The 17,377-nt window shown below is 42.1% G+C and overlaps 1 protein-coding gene across 14 annotated transcripts in view; it reads left to right on the forward strand.

The window, feature by feature from the left end:
* psd3l (pleckstrin and Sec7 domain containing 3, like) overlaps positions 1–10,588 on the forward strand; it is a 153,464-nt gene extending 142,876 nt beyond the window's left edge. For all 14 annotated transcript variants that reach the window (XM_021601634.3, XM_021601635.3, XM_021601636.3 and 11 more), the window contains one exon: positions 7,172–10,588. In XM_021601634.3, coding sequence (XP_021457309.3) covers positions 7,172–7,366 — 195 coding nt within the window. In that variant the 3' untranslated portion in view covers positions 7,367–10,588. The remainder of the gene's footprint in view (positions 1–7,171) is intronic.
* Positions 10,589–17,377: the final 6,789 nt, after the last annotated feature.

Genomic DNA, 17,377 nt, shown 5'->3' on the forward strand with positions numbered 1-17,377 from the left:
ACGCAAACAGGAAAACGCTAATCGAGACGGCGCCCTTAGTGGCCGGGGACTTTAATGCAGGGAAACTTAAATCTAGTCTAATTAGTCAAATTTTTATCAGCATGTTAAATGTGCAGCCAGAGGGAAAACAATTCTAGACCACCTTTACTCCACGCACAAAGATGCGTACAAAGCTCTCCCTCGCCCTCCATTTGGCAAATCTGACCATAACTCTGTGCTCCTGATTCCTGCTTACAAGCTAAAATTAAAGCAGGAAGCCCCAATAACACCAGCGACAAAAAAAACAATACTTTTTTTTTTTAAGTAGTCAGATGAAGCAGATACTAAACTACAGGACTGTTTTGCTAGTACAGAGTGGAATATGTTCTGGGGTTCTTCCAATGGCATTAAGTACACGTCAGTCACTGGCTTTATCAATAAGTGCATTGAGGACGCATACCCCAACCAGAAGCCATAGATTACAGGCAACATTCGCACTGAGCTAAGGGTAGATGAACCATCACAGGCAAAGTGTCAATACAGGACTAAGATCGAATCGTACTACACAGGCTCCGACGCTCGTCGGATGTGGCAGAGCTTGCACTATTAGACTATAAAGGGAAGTACAGCCGAGAGCTGCAGAGTGACATGAGCCTACCAGGCGAGCTAAATAACTTCTATGCTTGCTTCGAGGCAAGTAACACTGAAACATGCATGAGAACATTAGCTGTTCCGGATGACTCTGTTATCACGCTCTCCGCAGCCGATGTGAGAAAAACCTTTAAACAGGTCAACATTCACAAGGCCGCTGGGCCAGACGGATTACCAGGACGTTTTCAATCTCTGCCTGTCTGAGTCTGTAATACCAACAATGTTTCAAGTAGACCACTACTTAGTGTGCCCAAGAACACTAAGGTAACTTGCCTAAATGACTAGCTAGACGTGCTCTCACGTCTAGCTATGAAATGCTTTGAAAAGCTGGTCATGGCTCACATCAAAACCATTATTCCAGAAACCCTAGACCCACTCCAATTTGCGTACCAAATCCACAGATGACGCAATCTCTATTGCACTCCACACTGCCCATTCACCCCTGGACAAAAGAAACACCTATGTGAAAATGCTATTCATTGACTACAGCTCAGCGTTCAATACCGTAGTCCCCTCAAAGCTCGTCACTAAGCTAAGGACCCTGGGACTAAACACCTCCCTCTGCAACTGGATCCTGGACTTCCTGGCGGGCCGCCCCCAGGTGGAAAGGGTAGGTAAAATCACATCCGCCACACTGATCCTCAACACGGGGGCCCCTCAGGGGTGCGTGCTCAGTCCCCACCTGTACTCCCTGTTCACTCATGACTGCACGGCTAGGCACGACTCAAACACCACAAAGTTTGCTGATGACACAACAGTGGTAGGCCTGATTACCGATAACAATGAGACGGCCTTTAGGGAGGTGGTCAGAGATCTGACCGTGTGGAAAGACAACAACCTCTTCCTCAACATGATCAAGACAAAGGTGATGATTGTGTGTTGCAGGAGGAGGACGACTGAGCACGCCCACCATCTCATTAATGGGGCTGTAGTGGAGCAGGTTGAGAGTTTCAAGTCCCTTGACCTCCACATCACCAACAAACTAACATGGTCCAAGCACACCAAGACAGTCGTGAAGAGGGCACAACAAAACCTATTCCCCCTCAGGAGACTGAAAATATTTGTCATGCGTCCTCAGATCCTCAAAAGGTTTTACAGCTGCACCATCTAGAACATCCTGACGGGTTGCATCACTGCCTGGTATGCCAACTGCTCAGCCTCCAACCGCAAGGCATTGCAGAGGGTAGTGCGTACGGCCCAGTACATCACCGGGGCCAAGCTTCCTGCCATCCAGGACCTCTATACCAGGCGGTGTCAGAGGAAGGCCCTAAAAATTGTCAGAGACTACAGCCACTCTAGTCATAGATTGTTCTCTCTGCTACCGCACGGCAAGTGGTACCGGAGCGCCAAGTCTAGGTCCAAGAGACTTCTCAACATCTTCTACCTCCAAGCCGTAAGACTCCTGAACAGCTAATCAAATGGCTACCCAGACTATTTGCATTGCCCCCCCACCCTCTTCTACTCTGTTGGTATCTATGCATAGTCACTTTAACTCTACCTACATGTACATATTGCCTTGACACCGGTGCCCCCGCACATTGATTCTGTACCGGTAACCTTGAAGCAACACAAACATAGGCACAGACACATGCATACAAACACACAATAACATACTCACCATACACATGGATTTTGTGTTGTAGATATGTGGTACTAGAGTAGGGGCCTGAGGGGGCACACTTAATATGTTGGGAAATCTGTTGTGAATATTTTGATGTTTCTTTTTTAATGTATTACTGCCTTAGTTTTGCTGGACCCCAGGAAGACTAGCTGCCTCCATAATCAATACAAACATCAAGCACTGCCTTTTGAGCTAGCTAAACACTACTGTAATCAATGAGCTAGCTAAACACTACTGTAATCAATGAGCCAGCTAAACACTACTGTAATCAATGAGCCAGCTAAACACTACCGTAATCAATGAGCTAGCTAAACACTACTGTAATCAATGAGCCAGCTCTACCTCTGTGAAACACTACTGTAATCAATGAGCCAGCTCTACCTCTGTGAAACACTACCGTAATCAATGAGCCAGCTCTACCTCTGTGAAACACTACTGTAATCAATGAGCTAGCTCTACCTCTGTGAAACACTACCGTAATCAATGAGCTAGCTCTTCCTCTGTGAAACACTACTGTAATCAATGAGCTAGCTCTACCTCTGTGAAACACTACCGTAATCAATGAGCTAGCTTATACTTCTGTGAAACTACTGTAATCAATGAGCTAGCTCTACTTCTGTGAAATACTACCGTAATCAATGAGCTAGCTCTACCTCTGTGAAACACTACCGTAATCAATGAGCTAGCTCTACCTCTGTGAAACACTACCGTAATCAATGAGCTAGCTCTTCCTCTGTGAAACACTACTGTAATCAATGAGCCAGCTCTACCTCTGTGAAACACTACCGTAATCAATGAGCCAGCTCTACCTCTGTGAAACACTACTGTAATCAATGAGCTAGCTCTACCTCTGTGAAACACTACCGTAATCAATGAGCCAGCTCTACCTCTGTGAAACACTACTGTAATCAATGAGCCAGCTCTACCTCTGTGAAACACTACCGTAATCAATGAGCCAGCTCTACCTCTGTGAAACACTACTGTAATCAATGAGCTAGCTCTACCTCTGTGAAACACTACTGTAATCAATGAGCCAGCTCTACCTCTGTGAAACACTACTGTAATCAATGAGCCAGCTCTACCTCTGTGAAACACTACCGTAATCAATGAGCCAGCTCTACCTCTGTGAAACACTACTGTAATCAATGAGCTAGCTTATACCTCTGTGAAACACTACCGTAATCAATGAGCTAGCTCTTCCTCTGTGAAACACTACTGTAATCAATGAGCTAGCTCTACCTCTGTGAAACACTACCGTAATCAATGAGCTAGCTCTTCCTCTGTGAAACACTACTGTAATCAATGAGCCAGCTCTACCTCTGTGAAACACTACTGTAATCAATGAGCTAGCTCTACCTCTGTGAAACACTACCGTAATCAATGAGCTAGCTCTTCCTCTGTGAAACACTACTGTAATCAATGAGCTAGCTCTACCTCTGTGAAACACTACCGTAATCAATGAGCTAGCTCTAGTTCTGTGAAACACTACTGTAATCAATGAGCTAGCTCTACCTCTGTGAAACACTACCGTAATCAATGAGCTAGCTTATACTTCTGTGAAACACTACTGTAATCAATGAGCTAGCTCTACTTCTGTGAAATACTACCGTAATCAATGAGCTAGCTCTACCTCTGTGAAACACTACCGTAATTAATGAGCTAGCTATACCTCTGTGAAACACTACCGTAATCAATGAGCTAGCTCTACCTCTGTGAAACACTACTGTAATCAATGAGCTTGCTCTACCTCCGTGAAACACTACCGTAATCAATGAGCTAGCTCTACCTCTGTGAAACACTACCGTAATCAATGAGCTAGCTCTACCTCTGTGAAACACTACTGTAATCAATGAGCTAGCTTATACCTCTGTGAAACACTACCGTAATCAATGAGCTAACTCTACCTCTGTGAAACACTACTGTAATCAATGAGCTTGCTCTACCTCTGAAACACTACCGTAATCAATGAGCTAGCTATACCTCTGTGAAACACTACCGTAATCATTGAGCTAGCTCTACCTCTGTGAAACACTACTGTAATCAATGAGCTTGCTCTACCTCTGTGAAACACTACCGTAATCAATGAGCTAGCTCTACCTCTGTGAAACACTACCGTAATCAATGAGCTAGCTCTACCTCTGTGAAACACTACCGTAATCAATGAGCTAGCTATACCTCTGTGAAACACTACTGTAATCAATGAGCTAGCACTACCTCTGTGAAACACTATCGTAATCAATGAGCTACCTCTGTGCTGAAGGAAAAGTATTTTTCCACCTACAGTATCCAAAAAGTCTGCATGAGATGGCATACTCACACTTTGAAGGTATGAACAGATCATTTGAGATGTTTTTTTTTTACCTATGGGCCCTGGGCGATAAGATCAACGGCCCCTTCACCTTGTTCTCCAGTTGAAGCATTGAAGACTGTTGTGGCAGAAGAGTTCTGGTCGACACACCGGCTACATTAACCTCCCAACTGCTCCTTCACTCCCGATCCGCACCATGTCAGAGCAGACCCCTCCCCAACCACAGGGAAATTAATGCGCTAATTGGTCAAGGAATGATCTGGATGCAAAGCCAAGGAGATGTCTTTTTAGATCTACGGTAGATCTAGTTATATGTACTTTAGTTTTCTAATGTATTTATTTCATATATTGGTATTCCATTAGTACAAGCTTGGCATACAGGTGGGGGTGACGGTCAGCGACGGTATTGAATTAGTAATCAGCAGGGTTAAGAGGATTTAGTGCTGGGCCAGGACGATCTGAGAACCAAGTCCACCTCTCTGCCACACGTCTTATCAATGCTTCTGCTATTCCAGTTTAGTTCATTATTACTCCATTTAAGCAGAATTCTTCTACCACAGGGAGATATGATAAAGAACAATTAAACATTCATGACCATCTCATTAATTCTGTTGTCGATCTCCAATGAATCCTTCCCTGAATGAATAGAATTATCTTTAATCAGAGAGGGAGCACAGAAACGTTCTCCCCTGGCCCCTCTCCACTGTAAGGCTCTTAACATCTCAGAAATACTTTGAACTGTTTCATACTACAGAAGAACATGTCTCTGGGGTTGTTGCTATCTGTGTGTTAGTCTGTCTCCCTGGAATTGTTATGTGTCACATAGAACCTTAAAGAAATGATGAGAGAATGCTGCAGTCCCTCGAATTGCAGATATATCTGTTTCACTGGTTAAACAAGGAACACATCTTGAAATGTGGAGACTTACAACACTGGGACTGGATGCCCTTTCTTGTTGTTTACAGTGCACACCATTTGTTGTAATGAATTGCCTTATCGACCTGTGATTTCACCTCTTAATCCTGTGGTAAGTAGGGGTCCAAGCACTGCAACAGGGTTGCCGTGAAACAATGAACTTGAATAAGGTTGTTACCTTAACATATATCCTGACATTTAACACCATAGTACCCTCCAAACTTGTCATTAACCCTGGGTCTCAATCCCGCCCTGTGCAACTGGGTCCTGGACTTCCTGACGGGCCGCCACCAGGTGGTGAGGGTAGGAAACATCTCCACCCCGCTGATCCTCAACACTGGGACCCCACAAGGGTGCGTTCTCAGCCCTCTCCTGTACTCCCTGTTCACCCATGACTGTGTGACCATGCACACCTCCAACTCAATCAAGTTTGCAGGCGACACTACAGTGGTAGGCTTGATTACCAACAACGACGAGATGGCCTACAGGGAAAAAGTGAGGGCCCTCGGAGTGTGTTGTCAGGACTTCAGGAAACAGCAGAGGGAGCACCCCCCTATCCACGGAACAGTAGTGGAGAAGGTGGAAAGTTTTAAGTTCCTTTGCGTACACATCACTGACAAACTGAAATGGTCCACCCACACAGACAGTGTGGTGAAGAAGGCACAACAGCGTCTCTTCAACCTCAGGAGGCTGAAGAAATTTGGCTTGTCACCAAAAACACTCAAGAGCATCCTGTCGGGCTGTATCACCGCCTGGTATGGCAACTGCTCCGCCCACAACCGTAAGGCTCTCCAGAGGGTAGTGAGGTCTGCACAACGCATTACCGGGGGCAAACTGCTCTCCAGGACACCTACACCACCCGGTGTCACAGGAATGCCAAAAAGACCAAGGACAACAACCACCCGAGCCACTGCCTTTTCACCCCTCTATCATCCAGAAGGCGAGATCAGTACAGGTACATCAAAGCAGGGACCGAGAGACTGAAAAACAGCTTCTATCTCAAGGCCATCAGACTGTTAAACAGCCATCACTAACATTGAGTGGCTGCTGCCAACATACTGACTCAATCTCTAGCCACTTTAATAATTAAAAATGGGATGTAATAAATGGATCACTAGTCACTTTAAACTCTTCCACTTTATATAATGTTTACATACCCTACATTACTCATCTCATATGTATATACTGTACTCAATTCCATCTACTGCATCTTGCCTATGCCGTTCGGCCATATTTTCATCTACATATTGTTATTCATTGCTTTACACTTGTGTGTATAAGGTAGATGTTGTGAAATTGTTAGATATTACTGCAAGGTCGGAACTAGAAGCGCAAGCATTTCGCTACACTCGCATTAACATCTGCTAACCGTATGTATGTGACAAATAAAATTCGATTTTGACATTGTTAGTGCTATGATCAGCACATGATTATTTAACTTGTTTGGTTGTCATGATATTTGGCAGACTTGTAGAGAGGCATGAGAGGGGATCATTCAATGGATACGTGATCAGGCCAGAGGTGGCGATATCATTCAATGCTGGGTTTACCTACATTTCTTTATTAGAATTTCCGGTGATAAACCAAAGTAGTTGCTGTAGTTTTCTGTCATTTCTTGTTCGCCAGTATATAAGTCTTACGGTATAGAATACAAACACATGTTTCACCCCATTCTCTGTGTCGTCTCTCCGCTGTAGGAGAACCGCTATGAGATGTACGTCAAGCTCCTGAGGGAGGGCGTGAAGGAGCTGCTCATTGGCAAAGATGGCGACGCGGGCCTCAAGAAGTCCCAGTCCAGCCCCTCTCTCAACCAGGAGGGCCAGCCGGCCGCGGCCAAAGTCAAACGCAACACCTCGGAGAGGAGACCCGAGACGCCGCCCAAGGTCACATAGGAAGCTACCCCCCCTCGCGAGCCTGTGAAAGAGCCATGAATACGCAACAAAAGTGTGTGAATATATTTTATGTAATTTATTTATCTGGCCACTGTTGTAACAAAAACAGTTGTGTAAAATGTAAATGATGAATACTCGTCCTTAAATTGACTGGCGTAGCATTTTTGTATGGAAACATTGCATTATATGTTTGTGGTCCTTTTATTTTGATGTTGATGTTGTCATTCTTGTATTGAACGTAACATTTTTTGTGACGCATTTGACTCGATTGCTTTATTCAATATCGCTGTATTGTTCCTTCCTCTCATAAAAACAATTTATTTGCCTTTCAGTCAGGAGAGAGGATTTTTCTTGTCTCCAGTTTAGTGGAATTACCAACGCTAGCTCTTGGATATATAAATAGTAGCTAGATGTAGAATAGTCTTACTCAGAAGTTTTTATTTTGATATGTAGTTTAAGTAAATGTTGGACATATTGAACCAGTTAAGTTGAGAGTATTTTACACAAATATGGCTTCCATTGAGAATAGGCAGGTGATTTGGACATACAATTTCCTCCCTGCTTTTCCTCATAGACCTTTTTAAGGTTCCTTTCACCTGGGAATGTTTATTTTTCATACAGAAGATGCACCAAGGTGTAAATCCTGGAAAGGGATTAATTGTGGATCTAAAAAATGTGGTTAGGATCTTCAATCTCTTGCCTCTCATTTACAACAGGAATAACAACCCCAGATAAAACACAGTAATGTCCTTAGTTGTGTGGAAGGCTGCACTATCATGTTAGAAAACGCAGTTCAAAAGCGTTCCAATCCCTAATTTTGCACATTAACAATTTGGGATGTTTAAACATATTCCCCAGCTGCATCCGTATCTTTTCAGACTGCAGTATTTCACTGACGTTGGACTTAAGATCAGAGTTTATGCAGCTGAGCCATTTATTTTTTTATCCTTTATTGCAAAAAATATACTTCTGCTTTTTTGAGTAGTGTAAAGACCAATGACCCTTGTCTTTTCTAATCGTATGTGTTTTAGATTCTAAGTTGAAAACTATTGTTGTAAAGATCAAATTTAGTATTTATAGTGCACTTTATAAATGAGTTCTTTTTGGATATTATAGAGAGCTTTATAAAGGTTAGACTGCTATGTTTCTTTGACGTCACAGGTTTTTCAGGCAGAACTATTTTTTTGTTTTTCTTGAAGGTACTTGAGCGCGACAGTTCAGTGGGTTTCCGTCAGCTCAGCTCGTAATGTCGTCTTAGTTTGTTTTAAGTGGTTCGGTAGTTTTGCTGTCCTAGGTAGATTTGTTGATTTGACAAAGTTTCCTTTTAGGGAACTATTTATAGATCTGTACTTTGCAATTATTGCCTTTTTCCAATGCTGGTGATATTACATTTATAATATAATTTACACATTTTCATTAGAAATATTACTGACATTTGAACGACATAAGCATTTAGTTAGACATTGGATTGTATGTCTACACTTCCACAATGGACTTTTGCATACCAACATATGTTTTGTCCTTACCAAAAGGTTTGTGTTTTTTCATGTATTGAAGATTTTGGAAGGAATTTAGCTTTTTAACATGTTATGAAGAAACATTTGTAATGATGCAAAGCCAATTTGAAAATGTACTTGTTTTTGGAAGACATGAGGCTAGTACCGAGTCTTTACAGTTCAAAAAAATATATTGTTTACTTTTAATGTTTTATTATTTACACTTTAGTTTATAACTTTTTTATTTTCTCTTAAATTCTCTACGAAGACACCAAATAGAATGTGTTAGTAGAGCTCGATGGTAATAGCCAACTAAATATACCTATATCCGTAATGCATGTTTTTAGAAAAACGTTCTACAGTAGTTTGTGCTAGCTAGCTAGTGTGCAAACCGTTTCCTTGGAAATGTTCTCCTCACCACATAGTGGCACTATTTGACCTGTACGATTATTGTGAATGTTAGTGAGTGTTTTGACATTGAAGCACTTAATATAGACAATACATGTGGTACATTTATCAAAGGTTTCAAGTTAATATCACGAGACCTTAACAGCTGATTCTGTTATATAAGTGTGAGGATAGTATTTTTGTTTATATACAGAAGTCCATATGAAGAGGTCTACCCTTGAATTCATTTTGAATATAATATTAAATGTTTTTTATTCTTTTAACCTTTTGATATTTTATCGTAAGACGATGGCTGACCCCTTGAAGACATCTATAGTTAAAATTCCTCCGTAGTTTAAACTTAATCCCAGTATTTTCTTATGCAGATACAGTAATCCTTTGTTCAGACTCATTAAATGTAGGATTTAACATATTGCTGTTTATCAGTTGGTACACTTATTACATTTGCCCATTTTCAGAGGATTTTAAGTAAATACAAGCTTTTGTTGTAATGACACGTTAGCGTAATCTGTGTTTCTGAGTGGAATGATAAATAATCTACGTCTATATATGGAATCTGTGAACTCATTTTAAACACAACCATGTACTACTATCTTACCAGTGGATTGTGTTCATGTGGAACGACTCAACTAAAGCAATTGACATGTCAAATCTCACCTGATGTCATTTCTGATTTGATAGTAGATGGTCTGGAGAAGGAGTAGCGAAGACTGCACAGTAAATGCGTCAACATGTGACATTTTCCAATTTAAGACTAGCAGTGATCCTTATCAGGTATCTTGTTACCTTTCCCTTAACATTTACAACATTTCTCCATATCACTTCAATGGAGGGCTTATTTTTAGCACTTACCTCTAATGCTTCTCTCAACCATATCTGGCATAGCCTCTGTACACTGGCGTATCACTTGTGTTAGAATAGACTCAATCCTGCACCTAGTCTGTAGACGTGAGAGACAGATTCTGTGCCCCTATAGTTCCCATGCCTCTTGATTGTTCTATACCGTAACAAACAATGCAACTAAGTCTCCTATGAGGCTCTTTGTCTCTACACGTACGTACGCATCAAATATCTCTGAAAGCTGTGATCCTGTACAATCCTTTGACTCTGTAAATGTTGTTAAATATAACTGTTGCCCTGTTTTTTTTTGTTGTTTTTTTTCCCCCAAAGGCCCAGGATTGCATTGTTTGGTTGTTCAAGTGATCTCTTCTTTGGCCCAGAGCGTGTCTTACGCCCTTAGGTCAGGATTGGTAACACTATGTCAGTGGTAATACAACTGTAGGTGGTTTCAATTAATAAAATACTTTACTTAATTGAACGTTGCATTTTCTTGTGATTTATTCCCCAGTCTTGTGCTGTGTTGGTAGAAAAGATCTGCTTCTCAAAGAAAATCATCTCAATGGACAAAAAAGGTCAACTCAGGTGGCAAAGTTTATAAACTATTTATTTACTAGGGCAATATAATACTTGGGGTGGTAGGTAGCCTAGCAGTTAGTGTTGGGCCAGTAACCGAATGTTGCTGGATCGAATCCCCGAGCTGACAAGGTAAAAATCTGTAGTTCTGCCCCTGAGCAAGGTAGTTTGGGCAACTGTTCCCCGTGCGCTGATGGTGTGGATGTCGATTTAGGCAGCACCCCTCACCTCTCTGATTCAGAGGCGTTGGGTTAAATGCGGAAGACATAATTCAGTTAAATGCATTGTACAACATACCCCTTTTTTCTTGTTAATAGAGCAATAATCAAGGCAATGCAGTCAATTAATGGGCTTTACTTTAATACACTATTGCATTTATCAATTGGCAGGTTATTCAGTTTGTATAATATAGTCTTAATGCATCTCATAACAGAAGAAAGAATACACCCCCCCCCCCCCCCCCCCCAAAGAAATCCCAATCAGGCAGTCGTGCAGAAAACAGCAAGGTAGTACTTGTTAAATGTCCTGATTTTCTATGGCCCAACATGCACCTCAGTCAATAGGCAACTGAGACACTCACATGTTTCTCTGTCTCACTCTTACTCTGTGGCAGTTGGAAACTGTTATTACACAAATTCATGTAAACCTCCATAAGGAAAAAATACCCCTGTCTGGTTCTTAGTTTTCTGCCTTCGAGCAGCATGCAATAACATCCTCTGTACCAGAGTAGGTTCAAGAAAAATATATATTTTATTAATGACAATTTAATCTGATCAAATATTTAAATTGACCTTCTGACGTTTAAATTGCTTTCAAAACAGAACGGTGTAGAAAGCTGTGTCTTAATGTACACACTACCCAAGTTTAGAAGTTGCCTTGAGTACATGCTAATCTGTTTGGTCTGTTATTTGGGTGACTTCTTTCAACTTAATTCCAGCAGAAAATGGTGTTCTCTCTGAAATCACAGAGAGAATTACAACATGATGGGCCAGAAAAGATCGGTAGAATAATAGACTAATGGGTAAACAGAGATTGTAGAATGTTACCATCAGGAAGGTGAATACGGGGGTGTGGAGAAAGTGTTGGGATCTAGTGTTCCTGTGGGGGAGATTTTAGAGACATATAAACTGGCATTACAGGGGGAGCTTCATGATGGGGACAAAGCATGTGGCAGGTCCAATGAGAGAGAGAGAGTGGGACCTGTAAAGTAGCTTATCAATCAGAAAGTTAAAACTCAGAGCAAAGAGGGTGAGATCCAGGGATTGATATGTCTCCCTCTGTCTGCCTGCCTCTTATTGATACGTCTCCCTCTGTCTACGCCTGCCTCTTATTGATACATCTCCCTCAGTCTAGGCCCGCCTCTTATTGATACATCTCCCTCAGTCTAGGCCTGCCTCTAATTGATACATCTCCCTCAGTCCCGCCTCTTATTGATACGTCTCCCTCAGTCTAGGCCCGCCTCTTATTGATACGTCTCCCTCTGTCTATGCCCGCCTCTTATTGATACGTCTCCCTCAGTCTAGGCCCGCCTCTTATTGATACGTCTCCCTCAGTCCCGCCTCTTATTGATACGTCTCCCTCAGTCCCGCCTCTTATTGATACGTCTCCCTCAGTCCCGCCTCTTATTGATACGTCTCCCTCAGTCTAGGCCCGCCTCTTATTGATACGTCTCCCTCAGTCTAGGCCCGCCTCTTATTGATACGTCTCCCTCAGTCTAGGCCCGCCTCTTATTGATACGTCTCCCTCAGTCCCGCCTCTTATTGATACGTCTCCCTCAGTCTAGGCCCGCCTCTTATTGATACGTCTCCCTCAGTCTAGGCTCGCCTCTTATTGATACGTCTCCCTCAGTCTAGGCCCGCCTCTTATTGATACGTCTCCCTCAGTCTAGGCCCGCCTCTTATTGATACGTCTCCCTCAGTCCCGCCTCTTATTGATACGTCTCCCTCAGTCTAGTCCCGCCTCTTATTGATACGTCTCCCTCAGTCTAGGCCCGCCTCTTATTGATACGTCTCCCTCAGTCTAGGCTCGCCTCTTATTGATACGTCTCCCTCAGTCCCGCCTCTTATTGATACGTCTCCTTCAGTCTAGGCCCGCCTCTTATTGATACGTCTCCCTCAGTCTGTCTAGACACATTACTTTGTGGTGTCTAGACACTAGATAGAGCAGCTGTTGCTTTGCAAGGTATTTCTTCCTGAAAATACATGGTCTTAAGTGATTTGATATTTGGTATTCAGCTGTCATAAAAGTATACCTGATTTACTTTGAAGAACTGCTAAAATTGTGATTTTTGTCAGACAGCGTAGGCAGCATCTCTATACAAATGAGATGATGACTTGGACTGAAATTAAGTAATCAAATAAAACTAATGTAATATACTGAAATATTTTATTGAAGTAAAGCAATATGATGAACTGATGGGTAATAAGTGATAAGCAGTAATGGTCCGTGACTACCACAGTGTTTCCAAAACCCGGTCCTGGGGCCCCCTGGGTGCACCTTTTGGTTTTTGCCCAAGCATTAGCTGATTCAAATCATTAAAGCTTGATGATTAGTTGATTATTTGAATCAGCTGTGTAGTGCTAGGACAAAAATCAACATGCACTCCTTGGGGTCCCGAGGACCGAGTTTGGGAAACACTGCCCGACCATCATGGGACTTTTATTCATTGTTGTTACAGCATTCAACCCACATCATGCATAGTGCATTTAATGTTTAAAAAATCATCAAAAATCGAACTAAATTGAACTAAAACCAAACCAACCTCTTAAAAAAGCATTAATCGTTCGGCACTAATAGCAAGTTGCATTTTTTTAAATAACGTTGTTTATTGGCTGTCGCTGCCACAGAAATGAGGTGGAAACACTTCAATTGAAATACTCATGTTATGTATCAGAATATCATTACAGGCAATGTCCCTCTCTCAGTTCATCTCTCAGAGCAGATGCCATACAATGGAAAGGACAAAGGAGGGGAGGCTAATTCGTAGTCTGGTGGTATCCATGGTGCCTAATCAATGTGAACACTGAAAATAAATGACTGAGTAGGAGGGAGAGGCAGCCTGCTCCTCTCATTATCACAGTCAAACAATCTTTCAGCATAGAAGCCAGGCAACCAAGACATACTCGATGTGATGAAGACCAAGAATGAAGAAAGGAACAAGGAGGTGAAGGGCAGTAAAGGGTCTGGCTGACGTCATTCTCAACTTCAGCACCTCTGCATGAATCTATGTTTATGCCTACTGCTTTAATGTACGTATTGCCTAGATATACCATACGCCTCTCACCCACTGGAAGCCTTCATTACCATTTTAACAAGTATGTGCCAAGTGCCAATCTTACCTCAAGCTGTGACCAAAGGCCTTGAAGAGCCATATGACATGTTTTGTGTTTTGAACCTGTCATATATATATATATATATATATATATATATATATATATATATATATATATATATATATATACACCAATGTATCAATATATACTTTTACTCTGGTGAAGAAAGTACCCAATTGTGATACTTGAGTAAAAGTATAGATACCTTAATAGAAAGTTACTCAAGTATAAATTAGTCAGTAAAATACTAGAGTAAAAGTATTTGATTCTACATATACTATATAGTATCAAAAGAAAAGGTAATTGCTAAAATATACTTAAGTATCAACATTTAAAGTAGAAATCACTTCAAAGTCCTTATATTAAGCAAACCAGAAGGCACCATTTTGTTTTTAAAATGTACAGATAGCCAGGGGCACACTCCAACATAATTTTAAAATGATCCTTTTGTGTTTAGTGAGTCCGCCAGATCAGAGGCAGTAGGGATGACCACATGTTCTCTTGATAAGTGTGTGAATTGGACCATTTTCCTGTCCTGCTAACCATTCAAAATGTAAGAAGTACTTTTGGGTGTTAGGGGAAATGTATGGAGTAAAAAGTAGATTATTTTCTTTAGGAATGTAGTGAAGTAAAAGTTGTCAAAAAAATAAATGGTGAAGTACAGATGCCCCAAAAAACTACTTAACTAGTACTTTAAAGTATTTTTTATTAAGTGCTTTGCACCACTTTTACTGTTAATCAATGTATGACAGCTCAGGTTTAGCTTTCAACTGCAGCTACCAAACCGCTTCAAAAGTAATCCTACAATACCCCACTAATGCATCTGAGATGCTAAGATCGCCTATGAGATGTGGTCCTGTGTAGCTCAGTTGGTGGAGCATGGCGCTTGCAATGCCAGGGGTTGTGGGTTTGATTCCCAATTGGTCCACCCATACATAATATGTATGCACGGATAACTTAAGTCGCTTCGGATAAAAGTGTATGCTATAAGGCATATACTGTATGATTTATGTTATATTATCACCTGCCACGTCCTGACCTTTTTATTTCTCTATTTTTGGTTTGGTCAGGGCGTGAGTTGGGGTGGGCATTCTATGTTTTTGTTCTATGTTTTGTATTTCTGTATTTGGCCTGGTATGGTTCCCAATCAGAGGCAGCTGTCTATCGTTGTTTCTGATTGAGAACCATACTTAGGTAGCCTGTTCCCACCTGTGTTTGTGGGTAGTTATTTTCTGTTTAGTGTGTTTTGCACCTGACGGAGCTGTTTCGGTTGGTCTTTTGTTGCTTGTTTGATAGTGTTCAGTTTTACCATTAAAATTATGAACACGTACCACACTGCACCTTGGTCCTCACCTTCTTCCACCAACGGCCATTACATTACCACTCATATTTGTTCTGAGGAGCTGCAAAATCTGGACCCCTACAAATCAGATGGGCTAGACAATCTGGACCCTCTCTTTCTAAAATGATCCAACACAATTGTTGCAACCCCTATTACTAGCCTGTTTAACCTCTCTTTCGTATCATCTGAGATCCCTAAAGATTGGAAAGCTGCCGCGGTCATCCCCCTCTTCAAAGGGGGTGACACTCTAGACCCATTAGGTTACAGACCTATATCCATCCTGCCCTGCCTTTCTAAAGTCTTTGAAAGCCCTGCCTTTCTAAAGTCTTTGAAAGCCAAGTTAACAACAGATCACCGACCATTTCGAATCCCACCACACCTTCTCCGCTATGCAATCTGGTTTCCGAGCTGGTCATGGGTGCACCTCAGCCACGCTCAATGTCCTAAACGATATCATAACCACCATCGATAAAAGACAATACTGTGCAGCCGTATTCATTGACCTGGCCAAGGCTTTCGACTCTGTCAATCACCGCATTCTTATCGGCAGACTCAACAGCCTTTGTTTCTCAAATGACTGCCTCGCCTGGTTCACCAACTACTTCTCAGATAGAGTTCAGTGTGTCAAATCAGAGGGCCTGTTTTCCAGACCTCTGGCAGTCTCTATGGGGGTGCCACAAGATTCAATTCTCGGGCCGACTCTTTTCTCTGTATACATCAATGATGTTGCTCTTGCGGCTGGTGATTCTCTGATCCACCTCTATGCAGATGACACCATTCTGTATACTTCTGGCCTTCTGGCCTTTCTTTGGACACTGTGTTAACAAACCTCCAGACGAGCGTCAATGCCATGCAACTCTCCTTCCGTGGCCTCCAACTGCTCTTTAATGCAAGCAAAACTAAATACATGCTCATTAACCGATTGCTGCCTGCCCGTCTAGCATCACTACTCTGGACGGTTCTGACTTAGAATATGTGGACCACTACAAATACCTAGGTGTCTGGTTAGACTGTAAACTCTCCTTCCAGACTCAGATAAGCATCTCCAATCCAAAATTAAATCTAGAATTGGCTTCCTATTTCGCAACAAAGCATCCTTCACTCATGCTGCCAAACATACCCTCGTTAAAACTGACTGTCCTACCAATCCTTGACTTTGGCGATGTCATTTACAAAATAGCCTCCAAAACTCTACTCAGCAAATTGGATGCAGTCTATCACGGGGCCAACCATTTTGTCACCAAAGCCCCATATACTACCCACCACTGCTACCTGTATGCTCTCGTTTGCTGGCCCTCACTTCATATTCGTAGCCAAACCCCTGGCTCCAGGTCATCTATATGTATTTGCTAGGTAAAGCCCTGCCTTATCTCAGCTCACTGGTCACCCTAGAAGCACCCACCCATAGCACGTGCTCCAGCAGGTATATTTCACTGGTCACCCCCAAAGCCAACTCCTCATTTGGCCGCCTTTCCTTCCAGTTCTCTGCTGCCAATGACTGGAACGATTGCAAAAATCACTAAAGCTAGAGACATATCTCCCTCACTAAATTTAGGCATCAACTGTCAGAACAGCTTACCGATCATTGCACCTGTACATAGCCCATCTGTAAATAGCCCACCCAACTACCTCATCCCCATACTGTTGTTTATTTTTTTGCTCCTTTGCACCCCAGTATCTCTACCTGCACATTCATCTTCTGCACATCTATCACTCCAGTGTTTAATTGCTAAATTGCAATTATTTTGCCACTATTGGCCTATTTATTGCCTTACCTCCCTAATCTTACATTTGCACACACTGTATATAGACTTTTCTATTGTGTTATTGACTGTACGTTTGTTTATCCCATGTGTAACTCTGTGGTGTTTGTGTCGCACTGCTTTGCTCTATCTTGGCCAGGTTGCAGTTGTAAATGAGAACTTGTTCTCAACTGGCCTACCTGGTTAAATCAAGGTGAAATAAAACATTTCAAATGATGCCCACTGCTTTGATGCACTGTATGTACTAACTATATATC

Source organism: Oncorhynchus mykiss, chromosome 5 (assembly GCF_057628025.1).
Source record: "Oncorhynchus mykiss isolate SJ-2025 chromosome 5, ASM5762802v1, whole genome shotgun sequence".
In the NCBI taxonomy this organism is placed as follows: Eukaryota; Metazoa; Chordata; class Actinopteri; order Salmoniformes; family Salmonidae; genus Oncorhynchus; species Oncorhynchus mykiss.